General features: G+C 42.8%; 1 protein-coding gene across 13 annotated transcripts in view; it reads left to right on the plus strand.

The window, feature by feature from the left end:
• LOC118267170 (uncharacterized) overlaps positions 1-17699 on the plus strand; it is a 102250-nt gene that overhangs the window by 81270 nt on the left and 3281 nt on the right. For 11 of the 13 annotated variants that reach the window (XM_050703066.1, XM_050703068.1, XM_050703069.1 and 8 more), the window contains 29 exons: positions 64-384; positions 470-772; positions 866-1198; positions 1322-1621; positions 1703-2011; positions 2100-2741; positions 2832-3464; positions 3570-3872; positions 3952-4248; positions 4374-5039; positions 5292-5927; positions 6017-6322; positions 6410-6721; positions 6985-7632; positions 7916-8536; positions 8683-8991; positions 9227-9529; positions 9612-9920; positions 10189-10503; positions 10582-10875; positions 11086-11547; positions 12032-12388; positions 12506-12709; positions 13194-13376; positions 13475-13663; positions 13753-14517; positions 14604-14804; positions 15060-15254; positions 15339-17444. In XM_050703066.1, the coding sequence (XP_050559023.1) occupies positions 64-384; positions 470-772; positions 866-1198; positions 1322-1621; positions 1703-2011; positions 2100-2741; positions 2832-3464; positions 3570-3872; positions 3952-4248; positions 4374-5039; positions 5292-5927; positions 6017-6322; positions 6410-6721; positions 6985-7632; positions 7916-8536; positions 8683-8991; positions 9227-9529; positions 9612-9920; positions 10189-10503; positions 10582-10875; positions 11086-11547; positions 12032-12388; positions 12506-12709; positions 13194-13376; positions 13475-13663; positions 13753-14517; positions 14604-14804; positions 15060-15254; positions 15339-17444 (12822 nt within the window). The remainder of the gene's footprint in view (positions 1-63; positions 385-469; positions 773-865; positions 1199-1321; positions 1622-1702; positions 2012-2099; positions 2742-2831; positions 3465-3569; positions 3873-3951; positions 4249-4373; positions 5040-5291; positions 5928-6016; positions 6323-6409; positions 6722-6984; positions 7633-7915; positions 8537-8682; positions 8992-9226; positions 9530-9611; positions 9921-10188; positions 10504-10581; positions 10876-11085; positions 11548-12031; positions 12389-12505; positions 12710-13193; positions 13377-13474; positions 13664-13752; positions 14518-14603; positions 14805-15059; positions 15255-15338; positions 17445-17699) is intronic. The other 2 variants (XM_050703067.1, XM_050703072.1) reach the window with 2 other exon arrangements.

Here is a 17699-nt window from a genome sequence, read left to right on the forward strand (position 1 = left end):
AATATGATCTTTGAAATTATTGATAATATAATATGACTTTATATTTTTTAATAATCATTACAGATACCAAGATTGAATATAACTCACCTTGTGAACCATCACCATGTGGACTAAATGCACAATGCACAGAGAGGAATGGGGTCGGAGCTTGTAGATGTGTTGACACGTTCATCGGCAATCCTTACGAAGGATGTCGCCCTGAATGTGTCATTAACACTGACTGTCCTCCTATGTTAGCTTGTATTCAGAACAAATGTAAAGATCCTTGCCCTGGTATTTGTGCTCCAAATGGCATTTGTCAAGTAGTGAACCACTTGCCTTCCTGTTATTGTCCGCCAGGACTTACTGGAAGTGCATACGTTAATTGCGTTGAAATTGTAAAAGGTATGTGACAAATAATATGACGTAGTGAATATTTGTGTGGCGTTCGTGATTATTTAATAAATATTCGTTTATTTATTTCTTACAGATGTTGTCAAACCAACACCATGCACTCCATCGCCATGTGGACCCAATAGTCAGTGCAGAGAAGTAAACGCGCAAGCTATATGTAGTTGCCAACCCGATTTTATGGGTACTCCACCGAACTGCCGACCAGAATGTACTATAAACAGTGAATGTCCTAGTGACAAAGCTTGCTTAAACCGCAAATGTCAAGATCCCTGCGTGGGTCAGTGTGCAAGAAATGCTAACTGTAAAGTTATTGCTCACAACCCAATCTGTTCTTGTCAAGACCGATTTACCGGGGATCCGTTTACTAATTGTGTGCCCAGTAAGTATCTTCTCATTCCCTTATAATGACTGTCGCCTTTTCGATTAAATATAAAGGTATCAACTCTAATCACGTTGTTTCTTAATTTTCCAGTGCCAGTTTCGATTCCTACACCACAAGTACCAGTAAATCCGTGCGTCCCATCGCCGTGCGGTCCAAATTCCCAGTGCCAAGAGTTTAACGGAAACGCACGATGCACTTGCCTGCCGAATTACATAAGTTCTCCACCTCGCTGCAGACCGGAGTGTACTATCAACTCGGAATGTAATGCGGTCATGGCATGTATAAATAACAGATGCTCAGACCCATGCCCTGGAGCCTGCGGTAACAACGCACAGTGCAACGTCAATAATCATCTGCCGATTTGCTCGTGCTTGCCTGGTTTCAGTGGTGACCCCTTCAGCAACTGCCAAATTATGCATCAAGGTATCTAATTGTATAACTTCAACCTTTATATTTTAATTCATTATTTTTATTTTAGTTTTTAAACTAATTTGTTGTTTATATAGCAATAATTCACATATTTAAATATTTTTTTGTTATTGTTAGAAATCGAACCAGTCAACCCTTGCTCGCCGTCACCGTGCGGAAGCAACGCCGTCTGTGATGATGGTGTTTGCACCTGCTTACCAGAATACTTCGGTGATCCTTACTTCGCATGCAAGCCGGAATGTGTACTTAACTCGGACTGCTCGCGAGATAAAGCATGTGTCAGAAACAAATGCAAAGATCCATGCATCGGAACTTGTGGAACAGGAGCCATTTGTGAAACTATAAACCATATTCCTATGTGTTCATGCCCAGTAGGCACTACTGGATCTCCATTCCACTATTGCAATGAAGTCAAGGGTAAGTTTATCCTAATCAGCGATCTTATTTATTTATTTGTAAATAATTATTGATAAACTAACAATGATCTTTATTTTCTAGAACCGGCTGCACCGGTCAACTTATGTGAACCATCCCCATGTGGTCCCTACAGCCAATGCAGAGAAGTGAGTGGGCATGCCGTGTGTGTTTGTGTGCAAGGCTACGTGGGCAGCCCACCCAACTGCCGGCCAGAGTGTACCGTCAGTTCGGACTGTAATCTAAATCAAGCTTGTTCCAATCAGAAATGCATAGACCCTTGTCCTGGTGCCTGCGGACGTAACACACATTGTATAGTTGTCAACCACAATCCCGTGTGCACTTGCTTATCGGGATATGCTGGAGATCCATTTTCTACTTGTCAACTTATCCGTAAGTTAAATAAAACACAAACATATGTATTGCATGATTCCCAGATTTTTAAATAGATGTGTTGTTTAATTTAATTATTTTTTCACAGCGTCCAAGCCACCAGAAAAGGTTAACCCCTGCCTTCCCTCACCATGTGGACCGAACTCACAATGCACAGAAAATGGAAACAATGCTGATTGCAGGTGTTTACCCGAGTATGTCGGTGCTCCACCTAGTTGTAGACCAGAATGTACCAGTAACACAGAATGTGCATCAAATATGGCTTGCATAAATAGGAAATGTAAAGACCCTTGTCCAGGCTCATGCGGTGTGAATGCTGAATGTAGAGTCGTTAGTCATACACCTATTTGCTTATGTCAAAACGGCTACACCGGTGATCCATTCCTGTACTGTAACATCGAAGTACTTGCTATAGAACAAGAGCGACCAACTCCATGCGTGCCTTCGCCATGTGGCGCAAACGCACAATGTCGAGAACAAAACAATGCTGGCTCTTGCACATGTTTACCTGGATACTTTGGTAACCCCTACGAAGCATGCAAGCCCGAATGTTTGGTAAATTCAGATTGTCCATCAAACTTGGCGTGTTATCAAAACAAGTGTCACGATCCCTGTCCAGGCACTTGTGGCATAAACGCGCAATGCAACGTGATCAATCATATTCCAAGTTGTTCATGCCCAGACCAACATTACGGTGTTCCATATAAAATATGTACATTCAAGGTCCAATGTAAGTACCATCTCATTGTTTTATAGCATGAGTTGCTTGCCAATAAGTAAAAACTGACCCAAATATTAAAATGTGTATTTTTTGTTGCAGCTGATCCAGTAGATCCTTGTAATCCTTCACCATGTGGTCCAAACAGTCAATGCAAAACCCAAAACGGTATTGCTATTTGTACATGTCTAAATGGCTACCAAGGAACTCCACCAGATTGCCGACCAGAATGTGTAATAAGTTCGGAATGCCCACTGGACAAAGTATGTGAAAATTTCAAATGTGTATCTCCCTGTGAGAAGGCTTGCGGTATACAAACAGAATGTAGAGTGATAAAACACAATCCAATATGTACTTGCAAGCAAGGTTACACTGGTGATCCATTCTCGGTCTGCTACCTAGTTCCTGAGAAGCAACCTACTCTAATGGAACCTGTGAACCCTTGCATTCCTTCTCCTTGTGGGTTGAATGCAGAATGTCGCGATATTGGGGGAGTACCATCATGCTCATGTACTGTTGGTTTCTTTGGCAGTCCCCCTAACTGCAAACCAGAATGCGTAGTAAATACAGATTGTAGCAATGATAAGGCCTGTATAAACATGAAATGCCAAAACCCCTGTCTAGGATCATGTGGCCTGAATGCTATTTGCAATGTTGTTAACCATATACCAGTCTGTTCATGCCCAAGTGGATATGAGGGCGATCCTTTCGCAATATGCAACGTTAAACCAGCGGGTAAGTGTGTTATATCTATAGATTTTCTTCTGTGATCAAGATTTTTTTTTTTTTATTGTAGGTTTAGTGTGGAACTTGACTATTAAATTATATGTTTATTTACAGATATTCCTCAAAAGATTGATCCGTGCCAACCATCGCCTTGTGGATCCAATGCTGTATGTAACAATGGTGAATGTAGATGCTTGCCAGAATATCAAGGAGACCCATATTTCGGTTGCCGACCAGAATGCGTCCTCAGTACCGACTGCCCATTAGACAAGGCATGCCTTAGATCAAAATGTGTGGACCCGTGCCGCGATATGTGTGGTCAGAACGCTGAGTGCAATGTCTATAATCACGTTGCTATCTGTAGCTGTCCCAGTGGTATGACTGGTGACGCGTTCACACAGTGTATCCGCATAGAAAGTATGTATTTTTTAAGTAAATCCTTTGTATTTAGAATCTAATAGCAAATGTCTTAATTAACAATGTTTAAATTTTACAGTACCTGCTAGTAGACCATGTGAACCTTCTCCGTGTGGACCAAACAGTTTATGCAGAGAAGCAAATGGCCAAGCCAACTGCGCTTGTCTTGGAGGTTTTATAGGAAATCCACCTAATTGTCGCCCAGAATGTATCCAAAGCACGGACTGTGCTCCTTCTCTGGCATGCATTAATAGAAAATGTCAAGATCCATGTCCAGGATCATGTGGCCATAACGCCATATGTAATGTTAGAAATCACAATCCAATATGTACATGCCCTCCAAGACATACTGGTTCTCCATTCAGTCACTGTTATGGTAATTATTAAACTTTTAATTTATTATTTGTTTAGTCGTTTTCTGTTGGAAAATATAACATGCATAATCATTTTCAATATTCACCTATCTAGTTGTAATTATATATCTATATTGTTTCTTTTCAGTTCAACCAATTCAAGAGCAAGAACCTTCAAAGCCTTCAAATCCCTGCGTACCATCGCCATGTGGACCAAATAGCATTTGTAATCCAACTTCTAATGGCGAATCATATGTTTGCTCATGTGAACCAACATTTGAAGGCAGTCCACCGAACTGTCGCCGCGAGTGCACAACAAGTGATGAATGTCCCTCGAACAGAGCATGTATCAACTACAAATGCAAAGACCCATGCCCTGGCTCTTGCGGAACTAACACGCAATGTAACGTACGTTTGCACAGCCCTATGTGCTCTTGTGATGAAGGTTATACTGGAGATCCGTTTACAGCTTGTTATTTGATACCACAAGCAGTAGAAAAGTTAGACCCGTGCAATCCTACACCTTGTGGAGCTAATGCTCAGTGCAAAGTTTCGAGAAACAATGCTGCAGCCTGCATATGCGAACCTGGATATTTCGGTAATCCCTATGAATCTTGTAGGCCAGAATGTGTGGTTAATACCGACTGTCCTTACAATAAAGCATGTCTAAGGAACAAATGTGAAGATCCTTGTCCAGGCGTATGCGGCTCTACGGCATTATGTCAAGTAATAAATCATGTTCCATCATGCAACTGCGCTCCAGGATACACTGGAAATCCATACACCTTCTGTCACATTATCATAAACGAGCCAAGTAAGTTTATTTATAGTTTATACACATATAAGTACCTTATATATGTAACAGATAGTTCATACAAATTATGTTCTTAATTTAAATTAAACTGGTACATAGCGGCTAACCAGAAATTGTGAAAAAGGTCCTAAGAACCTGTTAATCATACAATCTATTGCATTATTAAATAATTATTTATCTCATAAAGCTTTAGTATAAAAAAATACAGATATAATATGAAACAATTTAATTTATTATTTAATTTTTTTACAGCACCGGTACCACAAAATCCATGTGTACCTAATCCATGTGGAAGCAATTCCATCTGCAAGGACAACAACGGACTCGCCACATGCTCGTGTATGCCTGACTTCTACGGCGCTCCACCTAATTGCCGACCTGAGTGTACAGTAAACTCAGAGTGTGATAATACTAAGAGCTGTATCAGACAGAAGTGTGTAGACCCGTGCATTGGTTCTTGTGGACAAGAAGCGGAGTGTAGAGTAGTGAACCACGCACCAATATGTTCTTGTAGAAGAGGATTTGAAGGAGATCCGTTTGTTAAATGTGCTATTGTTAAAGAAGTATCAGTGCCACTACAAGATCAGAATCCTTGTGTACCATCACCATGTGGACCAAATTCTCAATGTCAAGTTACGAATCGCATATCATCATGTTCTTGTTTGGAGAACTACGTTGGTACACCACCGAACTGTCGAGCAGAATGCACTGTCAACTCGGACTGTCCAAGCACTAAAGCCTGCATAAACCAGAAATGTCGTGACCCATGCCTCGGCTCGTGTGGTCTTCAAACAGAATGTCAAGTTTATCAACATGCTGCTATTTGTAGCTGCAGAGAGGGCTACACTGGAAATCCATTTGAAAGCTGCCATGTTAAACAAAAAATTGGTATGTTTTAATGTTACTTAATTTCATTTAATTTGTATTTTATATCTGAAGTACCTATTATTAATTTGTAATGAAATCCGCCTTTTTAGAACCTGTACCTGCAGTTTACGACAAATGCAACCCAAGTCCTTGTGGAGCAAATGCTGTTTGCAATGATGGACAATGCACGTGCATGCCTAACTTCTTCGGAAACCCATACTTAAGTTGTCGTCCAGAATGCACAAACAATGCTGACTGTCCTCAGAGTGCAACGTGTGTCAATAATAAATGTATCAACCCTTGCACCAATCTGTGCGGACAGGGTGCAGTGTGTGAAGTGTACAATCATATTCCAATGTGTAGCTGTCCATCAAATACCAGTGGAAATGCATTCTTTTCATGCACACCAATAACAGGTAACACTAATATAAAATTGCTGACCAAACAAATATGAATATTGTTTCTAAAAATGTTTATACTAAAAGTTAATGCATATTTTTCAGTAGTACACGAAGAGAGAGATCCTTGCCATCCAACGCCATGTGGTCCATATAGCATCTGTCGCGCGGTACAAGGACAAGCAGTGTGCTCTTGTCTCATTGGCTACATAGGTGTGCCGCCATCATGCAGGCCAGAATGTCTGGTCGACTCTGACTGCACCAGTGTTATGGCATGTTCCAATCAAAAATGTACCAATCCTTGTCAAGGATCTTGCGGATTAAATGCGGAATGTCGTGTCCATAACCACAAGCCTATTTGTTACTGCAGAAATGGCTACACCGGAGATCCATTTACCCACTGTGTAGTCGTTCAAGGTTTGTACATTTACTATATTTTATATATCCATTAATTAGTAGTAAGTGCAATTGGCACAAATGTTCTGCAGAATATATTTTACAATGGTACAAGTATATAATGATACCCAAACTAAGCTTGTATTTTGAGGAACAGCAGTATAATTTGTAGCTTATGTATTAATTAATTAATAGTTGTATTATCTTACCGACAATGCTACCCATTTGAGAACATCAATTACCTACCATTATTTTAACGGATTTATCTTTATGCTTTTTATTAGATGAACCACCGCCAAAGAGAATGCCTTGTGAACCATCACCATGTGGTCCTAATTCTGTGTGTCGAGCAGTAAACGAATCACCGACATGTTCTTGTCAGACCGGATACATGGGACAACCGCCATATTGTCGCCCAGAATGTACAACGAACAGTGAATGTAACTTTGATCGAGCATGTATCAATAACAAATGCGCCGATCCTTGTGTGGGTGCCTGCGGACTTAACACAGAATGCCGTGTCATCAGCCATTCTCCGCAATGTGCGTGCAAACCAGGATATGAAGGAGACTCATTCTATCAATGCACTCCTATCAAAGCATCAGTTCCAGCTGTTGTCCCATCGCAACCAGTTGCACCATGCCTGCCGAATCCTTGTGGACCAAACGCTGTATGCCAAGAACGTAACAACGCCGGCAGTTGCACATGCGTTACGGGCTATTTCGGTAATCCCTACGAAGGTTGTAGGCCAGAATGTGTTCTCAATTCCGATTGTCCCGAAAATCTCGCGTGTATTAACAACAGATGTCAAGATCCATGTCCTGGGTTGTGTGGAATTAATGCACAATGTCAAATGATCAATCATATTCCTAACTGTGCTTGCACATCTGGATACGTGGGTGACCCACATGACAGGTGCATTCTGAGAGAAGGTAAGAAAAATACTTTATTATGTATCTAGATAAATCTGTTTAATGAAAACCCATTGTTCATATTGTTCTTTAGTCAATATTATATTACTTTATTGCTTTATGTATATGTCATACATAATAATGGTTACTTCGTAAAATATGTCCCCATAAGGGCGCCAAAATATCTCTTTAAACACTATGATAATAATTGATTCATAATTACACCTCTACTTACCATTTCGTGTAAAAACAGACCTGGCGTATTTACTGAGTATGCATAAATAAATATTATTTTAATTTTCAGAACCACCACAGGACCCTTGTAACCCATCACCATGTGGCCCATACAGCACATGCAATGCTATTTCTAACAAAGCAATATGTACTTGCCTTAAGGACTATGTTGGAAACCCGCCAAACTGCAGACCAGAATGTATAATGAGTTCAGAATGTCCTTTGAACAAAGCATGTGTTAAGCAGAAATGTATTGATCCATGCATTGGAGCATGCGGAGAAAATGCACAGTGTCGGGTCCTACACCACAGCCCATACTGCACTTGTTTACCAGGTTTCGAAGGAGATGCTTTCATTAGATGCACGAAAGAAAAAGTATTACCACCACAAGTAAAATCTCCTTGCGAACCCAACCCTTGCGGTCCATTCTCCACGTGCAGGGACTCCGCTGGTTCGGCTATCTGTAGTTGCAAGGAAGGCTACTTCGGGGCTCCACCTCGGTGTGCGCCAGAGTGTGCCATCAACGAGGATTGTCCTAATGACAAAGCATGTGTGAGGGCGAGGTGTGTCGACCCTTGCATTGGATCATGTGGCTCAAATACCGAGTGCCGTGCAATGAATCATCTTGCTATTTGCACCTGCTTAAGGGGTTATCGTGGTAATTCCTTCGTCGGATGTTACCAGTTTGATGGTACGTACAAACACATCTTATGTGTAACATAATGAAATCATTTGATAACTGTATGAAGCTGTAATAGTCATCCTTTATATACCCCATCGGGAAATAAACATCAAACTTAGTATATTATGTTTTAATCAATACATTTATGATTTCAGAACCACAAACACCAACATTTACGGACCCTTGTGCTCGAAATCCGTGTGGAAGTAACGCCATCTGTAGCAACGGAACATGTTCTTGTATTCCGGGATATCACGGAAATCCTGCAATTGAATGTCGGCCTGAGTGTACTATCGATAGTGATTGTGACAAACGACAAGCTTGCGTAAACTACAAATGTGTCGATCCATGTAAGAATGCATGTGGCCTTGATGCAGTGTGTAATGTCTACAATCACATAGCTATATGTGAGTGTCCCGCCCCGCTACAAGGAGATGCTTTCATAGCCTGCCGACGTGTAATAGGTAAGTTCATATGCGATCAATGCAAAATGTATTAATCAACTTTATCCCAGGTAGTTGCCTGCAGCAGAGGAGTCGAGGAGTTCCTCGAAAATTTACAGTAATGAACCTGTGTTTGGGCTTGAATAATTATTCAATTCGAACATATATATATAACAACTTAAAATAAACATATACAACGATTAAGACTTAGGCATTTTTGTTATTTCTCATTCTAATATGTAAATTGTATATACAGCGCCAGTGGAAACAGAACCATGTTCACCGAATCCATGCGGACCGAACAGCATATGTCGTGCACAAGGTACAGTGGCTCACTGTTCGTGCCGACCGCCCATGCACGACGAGCCTCCCAGTTGCCGACCTGAGTGCCACAGCTCAGCGGACTGTCCTAACACGCTGGCGTGTCGCGCTGGCAAGTGCCGCGACCCTTGCCCTGGCGCATGTGGTGCTCACGCTGTTTGCCGAACAACTATGCATTCTCCAATTTGCACATGTCCTCCTGGTTACGTCGGTGATCCGTTTATTCGTTGTGTACCAGGTATGTGATTTCAAATACCGTTTCTCATATAGCTCTGTGTCTTAACATGATTGTTATTTCACTCATGAATTAATTTTTACAGCCCTCGAGTCTGAACCTAAAAAGAAGTCACCATGTCCCGATTGTGGGCCGAATGCTGATTGCGTTGACGGCCGCTGTCGTTGCCACGCAGGATTCTTCGGGGCACCTCCGTTCTGTCGTTACGAATGTCTGAAATCTAATGACTGCGAATGGCATCTAACTTGCGTTAACAGACGTTGTATAGATCCCTGTCCCGGAGCGTGCGGTTACCGTGCTGAGTGTGTGCCAGTAGCTCACGAGCCACGTTGCACTTGTCCACCTTCTACCACCGGCAATCCTCTTACAGCGTGTCATCCCATCGAAGATATTCGTAAGACAGATTAGATCAAACGAAAGATTGCTTTCAATTATTATGCATCAGTTAGATACATATTTCAATCAAAGTAAATAGGGCGGTAGGATTCGGCAATCTTGCGTCTTCACTTTTAAAGCTTAGGCATGGGTTTTACTAGTGAAACCAAGTGCGCCGTTTTCCTCTTTATGTGACGAAATATTTTAGCTTAATGATGAGCTTTCCATATTTGCTTCAATGCATAAATTTAAGGCAGAAATTAAAATTATCATGTTCCATATTACAGCTAAACAGCCAAACGATCCCTGTGTGCCATCGCCCTGTGGACCTGGCGCTTTGTGCCGAGTAAAAGGAACAAGCGCGTCTTGTGAATGCGAGCCTGGATTGCGTGGAGATCCGTATACTGGATGCCGACCTGAATGTCTCGCGGACTCTGATTGCCCACCTTCTAAAGCTTGTATACGATCTCACTGCCGTGACCCTTGCCAGGGCACTTGTGGAGTAGGAGCGGATTGTGAAACCGTCAATCATATGCCTTTATGTTCATGCCCACCTGGAACTAGAGGAAACGCATTTGAAAGATGCTATACAGAAATGACCCGTAAGTAACTGCAAACTACTACTACTAATCCTATAATTATCTATAGATAATATTTATAAAACATGAAACGTTTAACAGAGCCACCGTGTACACCATCTCCCTGCGGCCCCGGCGCGTTGTGCTCAGTGGTCGGTGACAGTGCCATGTGCACGTGTCCCAGTGGCACCAGCGGTGACGCAGCCACCACAGGATGCAGGCCCGAGTGCGTGGTCAGCTCGCAGTGTCCCCGAGATCGCGCCTGCGTGCGCAACAAGTGCATAGACCCATGCCCTGGAACTTGTGGCAACGCTGCCATGTGTCGCGTCTTCAACCATGCACCTATATGCTGGTGTCCACCGGCCACTACAGGCGATCCATTTGTTGCTTGCATAGGTTAGTACGTCGCCGTCAATTTTTGTCAAGTGACGCGATTAAGTGGAATATATCACTACCTTTTGCTATTTTTTAGAACTGAATTTTAGTAAATTGTTACTGTTCAATAATGTAAGATTTAATAAAGTTAAGACCGTAGTTAACGTATCGTTTTAATAAACAACTAGGTAGACACATTAAAAAATATGTAATTATTTGTTAATATTTTAGATACACCAACAAAGGCCCACGACCCTTGTGATCCCAACCCTTGTGGCCCGCACGCTACCTGCCGCAATGGATTATGCACATATTACGAATGTACCGTCAATGATGACTGCCCTGGTGACCGCGCTTGTATCAACAGAAAGTGCACCGACCCATGTATTAATGCATGTGGTCTCAACGCGATCTGCACAGGCGTGCGACATTCCCCGGTTTGTTCATGCCCACCTGGGTACACAGGCTCTCCGCTGGTGCGGTGTAGCCCCATCTCATCGCAGCCGCCGGCACCTGAATGCATGTCCGATGAACAGTGCGCTGACAACGCCGCGTGTGTTGACTCGCGCTGTTCACCCGTGTGCGGTCCTAACAACTGCGGACTGAATGCTCGGTGCATTGCAAAACAACATAGAGCATTATGCACGTGCCTACCGGGATACGAGGGCGACGGATACACAGGATGTTATTCAGGTATTTTTATATCCTCTAATGTTATAAATGCGAAAGTTTATGAGTATGGATGTTTGTTAGTCTTTCACGCAAAAATTACTGAAGGTATCGAGATGAATTTTGGGATTGAGGTAGGTTATGGTCTAAAATAACACACAATATTTAGATAATTCCACGAGTCACAAAGAAGTAGTAACAGGCACAGTCGTATTATAAAGAACTATGTATTACAACGCATCACTTTTGTACCGAAACAATCGTGTGGCGTAATCGTGCCACGAATACCTACAGTAATTTGCGTTTGAAGAAACACTTTTTATAGACTAAACTGAAGACTGAAAACTTTTTTCTACTTCAAAAGTACCCAAAAATATAAACATTTGACTGAGTGCCGGCTATGTTAGCTCGGGTAGCGGTAGATATACATGGAATATATTTTTATTCTTCAAATTAGGTAAGCTATTTATATCAAACAACGTAAATATCATATTTTACTTGGTTTCAGTACAATGCCACAGCAACAATGACTGTCCGGACGATGAGAGCTGCGAAAGCGGTTCTTGTGTGAAGGTCTGCCTACGTATTCGTTGCGGAACAGAGGCGCATTGTGTTGCACGCGGCCACAGTGCTTCGTGTGAATGTAATCCTGGCGCCAACGGCAACCCATGGACTGGATGTCGTAGAGCCGAATGTGTCATAGACGACGATTGTCCCTCATGGTTAGCTTGCTCTCGCAGCAATTGTAAGGATCCATGTCTCGGAGCATGTGCTCAAGGTGCCATCTGTTCGGTTGTTCGACATGTCCCGACGTGTGAATGCCCGAGAGGCACTCAAGGCAACCCTAAGATTGAATGCCGACCAGGTACGTGGCTGTAAATTTTATTTCATAATGGATGCCATAATTATCTTGGCGTAGTTGAACAAACTATATCAATACACTCAATGCACACAAATGTCATTTCAAACTTTTTTTTTTCAGTTGTAGACGATACGCAATGTTTCTCTGATGGTGAATGTGGACCGGACCTAGCATGCTTGCAAGGTGTTTGTAAGAACCCCTGCGAACCGACATCTTGTGGCATTCGAGCAGAATGTAGGGTTGCGAATACATTGCCGTTCCGTACGCTCGTTTGTGAATGTCCAAAGCCTCTTATTGGTGATGCCTCAGTCCAATGCAACCCAAGTAAGTAGTGTAAAGTACACGAATACTTAACCAAAAACATAAAACTGATCAATATTTTGTATTACCGTTGTGAAGGCTTATTTGCAGATATCGCAAGAAGATATTTTCAATTATAAACTTGTGTGGAGAATTTACTGTCGCAACGGTAGGTGTGGTACAAATAATGGATGTAATATTCAAGAATTGCATTATCTGTGTCAAATCACTGTGTACATTACACCTGTGCATGTAAATATATACAGCATTACGACTTCTTATCCACTTAGTATTGCACTTAATTATGTCGATCAAATTTTTGGTATTGGTATTTTAACACTTCACACACAGATTATACAACATCTTAGTTTTGTAAATTGTCGAACCTGTCTGATGGCGTACCTACATGCTTGACAGAAGAAATCATATAAATTACGTTAAGATATTTTTAAGACATATAGACATAATATTCACACATATAAATGGTTAATTTAAGATGTATTTCCAGGGGGTGAATGTAATGCAGACAGCGACTGCAGTTCTGAGGAGCACTGCCGTAATCGTTTGTGCGTCAGCGCATGCGCAGATATAACGTGTGGTTCAGGTGCTGAATGTAGGGCCAATCAACATCGTGCCTCTTGTTCCTGTGTACCACCTCTGCAAGGAAACCCAGAAGTCGCATGCACACTCGGTTAGTGTTAAACAAATAAACTTTGCCACAGTTGAATACAACTCATTTAGTTTTTGAACTAACATTTACTTACATACCTGTTATTATTTTCTGTTTAGGAGTTCCTGGAGTGATATGTACAACAGATTCAGATTGTGGTAGCGCTGAAGCCTGTATCGCTCAACGATGCGTGTCAGCGTGTGCGGGAGCTTGCGGCACCGGCGCCTTGTGCGACGCCCCGCAGCATCGTGCCCGCTGCCACTGTCCTCCCGGCACTGCCGGCGACCCTGCCCGCCTCTGCTATACCCGTAAGCTTAATTCTTTTTAGTCATTTCATGCTACTATTACAAGGTACTCGAATTTTTAAAGTTTCGACATAATTGAATTTTTTTTACAGCCGAATGTACATCAGATGAAAACTGTCCATTTGACAAGACTTGTGTTAATGGATACTGTCAAGACGCTTGTTCTCTCGGTACGCCTTGTGGAAGAGACGCAACCTGCGTGGCAGTAGCACACATTGCCAGTTGTCGTTGCCCGCCTGGCACCCAGGGTGACCCACGACGTGCCTGCGTATCTGCTATCTGTCATTACAATGAAGATTGCGACGACACACAGATCTGCAATCGACTCAATCGTGTCTGCCAACCGGCATGTTCCGAACAATCATGTGCCCCAGACGCCATTTGCACTGCGCGCAACCACCGCGTCGTGTGTACGTGCCCCGCCGGTCGCAGCGGCGACCCGTACGGCAGTGGCTGCAGCACACCGCACGACGACACCGAGTGCACCACAGACTCAGATTGCCCGGCTCCGTTTGCCTGTACGAACAGCCGCTGCGTAGACCTCTGTCTCGGAAATCCCTGCGAAACCGGACTAATTTGTAAGATCGTCGACGTGCTTCCGCTACGCGCCGTGGCTTGTGTTTGTCCTGATAGTGGTCGTGTGGCACCAGACAATGGTTGTCGCGCTCCACCTGAAGCCGAATGCTCAGTTGATTCTGAATGCGCTAACACTCAAACTTGCCGTCGTGGCAGCTGTGTCGAATCTTGTCGGGCAGATCCTTGCGGACAAAATGCTCTTTGCGAATCCATCGACCACATATCTCGTTGTACTTGTGCACCGGGATACACAGGAAATCCAAGAATCGAATGTAATACAAGTAAGTTATTTAATAGTCTGATTAAACATAAAACCGCTTAATTTTAATTGTACCAAATCTAACGATCTACGTGTTTATTCTTACAGTACCCAGACAACCGGCCATTTTTGAATGTTACAACGATGAGGAATGTGGTCCAGAACGGGCTTGTAATGACGACCGTGCTTGTGTAAACCCTTGTAATGACGCTTGCGGCCTCGGAGCTCTGTGTAGAGTTATAGATCATAAACCTCAATGCTCGTGCCCGATAGGATATTCGGGCGATGCTAACACTCGATGCACACCACGTAAGTTTAAAATTTAGTTAAATAATAATACTTTTTTATGTAAACAAACTTCTAATAGAATAAAAAAAATCCTACGAATAAATAATTAATATATATTCTTAACCATTACGTATTATGAGTATTATTATAATAAAACAAATTTATGATCCAGTAAGTGTTGTGTACATCTGTCATTGGTATGCATATAAGATTTTATTTTGTATGGCAAGTATGTTAATATACAGAATAAATTTACCTACTAATAATTTTTTTCAGCTTCTGACAAATCGATTATCCCCGCGGGCTGCAAAGCAAATCACGATTGCCCACTGTCTCAAGCGTGTGTAAATGGAGTGTGCGCAAACCCGTGCGCCTGCGGCTCTAATGCAGAGTGCACTGTTGTGCGACACCATCCTGTCTGCTACTGCGAGCGTGGCTACTCCGGCAATCCTTACATCGGTTGCACTAAAGGTAGGTTCAATAAAATGCTATCGTATCTATTTCGGTTTCATTTAAGTTATTGAATAATATTAAATAAAGCTTTTCTTTCCACAGTTGGTTGTACCTCTGATTCCGAGTGTCCTGATAGTGATACATGTTACAACGGCGCTTGTGTCAACCCTTGCGTAGTGGAAGCTCCGTGTGCTGTCAGCGCAGAATGCTTCGGTAAAGCACACAGACCTAACTGTCGTTGCCCGGCTGGAACATTTGGAAATCCCTACACTAGATGTCAAGCAGCAGAATGTGAGATTGATAATGATTGTAACGATGACAGCGTGTGCGTAAAGGGAACATGTCGCAACGCTTGCTCGAACTTCGGTGGAAACCCTTGTGCCAACAATGCTGAATGCTTCGCACGAAACCACGCTGCGTCTTGCAAATGTCCTCCTGCACTACCTCTAGGAGATCCTTTGGTTCACTGCCTGAAAGTCGACGTTATTGGAGAACCTGAATGCCGCATGGATAGTGAATGTCCTAGTGGCTATGCTTGCCTCCGAGACGAATGTCGCGAAGCTTGTAGTGAACTGAAACCATGCACTGGCAACGCCCGTTGTACTGTATCTGACAGTGTACCGTTCCGAACTCTCATATGCCGCTGTCCAGATGGATATATTCCCGAAGAAGGAGGAAACTGTAAACCTGCACAACTACCTACGCCTAGCTGTTTATCGGATAAGGACTGTGACGACCACGAATCTTGTATCGATAGAATTTGTCGCAACCCTTGCAACTGTGGGGACAACGCAGAATGCTTCATTCGGAATCATAGACCTATATGTTCGTGTCGCGAAGGATTCGAAGGCGACCCATACCGGCGATGCCACATTGTTGGCTGTCGCAGCAACTCGGAATGTCCATCTCATCAAGCGTGTATTAATGGTAACTGCATTAGTCCTTGCCTCTTGAATAGCACCTGTGGAGCGAATTCAGAATGCTACGTAGAAAGGAATGTACCACTGTGCAGATGCCGACCCGGATTCGAAGGCGACGTTTATTCAGGTTGCCACGCAATCGAATGCAGAAGTAATGGCGACTGCCCACAAGACAAACAATGTTGGGCTCATAGATGTGTAAATCCATGCCTTAACGAGAATATATGCGGTACGGCAGCTACATGCTTGGTGAGAAACCATATCGCTGTATGTAAATGTGAACAAGGTTACACAGGAAGCCCGTATATCGAATGTAGGCCACCAATCACCGCAGAGTGTTACATGGATGCTGATTGCCCTCCCAGAATGGCTTGTTTGGCATCAAGGTGTGTCAACCCCTGCACAGAATTACGGCCCTGTACGGCTCCAGCACAATGTGAAGTATCACCAACACTACCTGTGCGCACTATGTTATGTACTTGTCCACCTGGGTATGTGAGCAGCGGCGGAGGTATCTGTCGACCAGTAACATCTATCACTAATGTCATTTGCACCAATGACGATAACTGCTCAGCTAACAATACCTGCGTAAACTCGGTATGTAAAGATCCTTGCGAATGTGGACCTAATACAGATTGTCAAATAAAAGAACACAAACCGGTCTGTGCTTGCCAACCCGGCTTCATCGGGGATGCTCGCACTGGATGCTACAAGGTTTTATGTCAATCTGATTCACAATGTGCAGATGATGAAACTTGTTTCAATAGCCGTTGTATCCCAGCCTGCTCAGTGGATTCCGACATATGTGGAGAATCAGCTGAATGTTATGGCATTGAACATCGCGCCTCCTGTAGGTGCAAGATTGGTACTATAGGCAACCCATCGATCGCGTGTACGCCTATTGGCTGCCGATCTAACTCTGACTGTCCATTAGATAAATCATGCATCAACACCAAATGCGTGAACCCTTGTAATGCAACCTCTTGTAACGATCCTGCTGAATGTAGAGTGCATCTTCATGAGTTGCACTGTGTTTGTCCACCTGGCTACCAAAGCACTGAAGATGGATGCGTCAGCACTAAACAGCCACAATGCATCACTGATATTGACTGTCCTCCTGGAACTGCTTGCCTGAACGCAAAATGTCTGAACCCTTGTCTGGAAATAAAGCCTTGCGGTATCAACGCCGAATGCAAGGTTGTGCACACCCTACCAGTCAGAACTATGATATGTGAATGCCTTCCGGGATACAAAGGAAATGCTCTTGTCGAGTGCACTTCCAACAGACGTAAGTATAGATATTAATTCTTTAACTTTACGTCCATAGGCATCTACATTTTACTTCTATTTCTTCATATTTGTTTTATAAATATAAATGCATTGTACATATAAAAACGCATACGACAAACTGATTGCCTTGAATATTCTTATTCTCTACCATACAAATCTTTAGGTAATGCAGAAATAAACCATTTGTAGATGCAAAAACAAGCAAAAGATTACCTATGTGGAGATCGACTTAACCTGTACTTACCATAAAAGA

The sequence above is a fragment of the Spodoptera frugiperda genome, chromosome 23 (assembly GCF_023101765.2).
Source record: "Spodoptera frugiperda isolate SF20-4 chromosome 23, AGI-APGP_CSIRO_Sfru_2.0, whole genome shotgun sequence".
NCBI lineage: Eukaryota > Metazoa > Arthropoda > Insecta > Lepidoptera > Noctuidae > Spodoptera > Spodoptera frugiperda.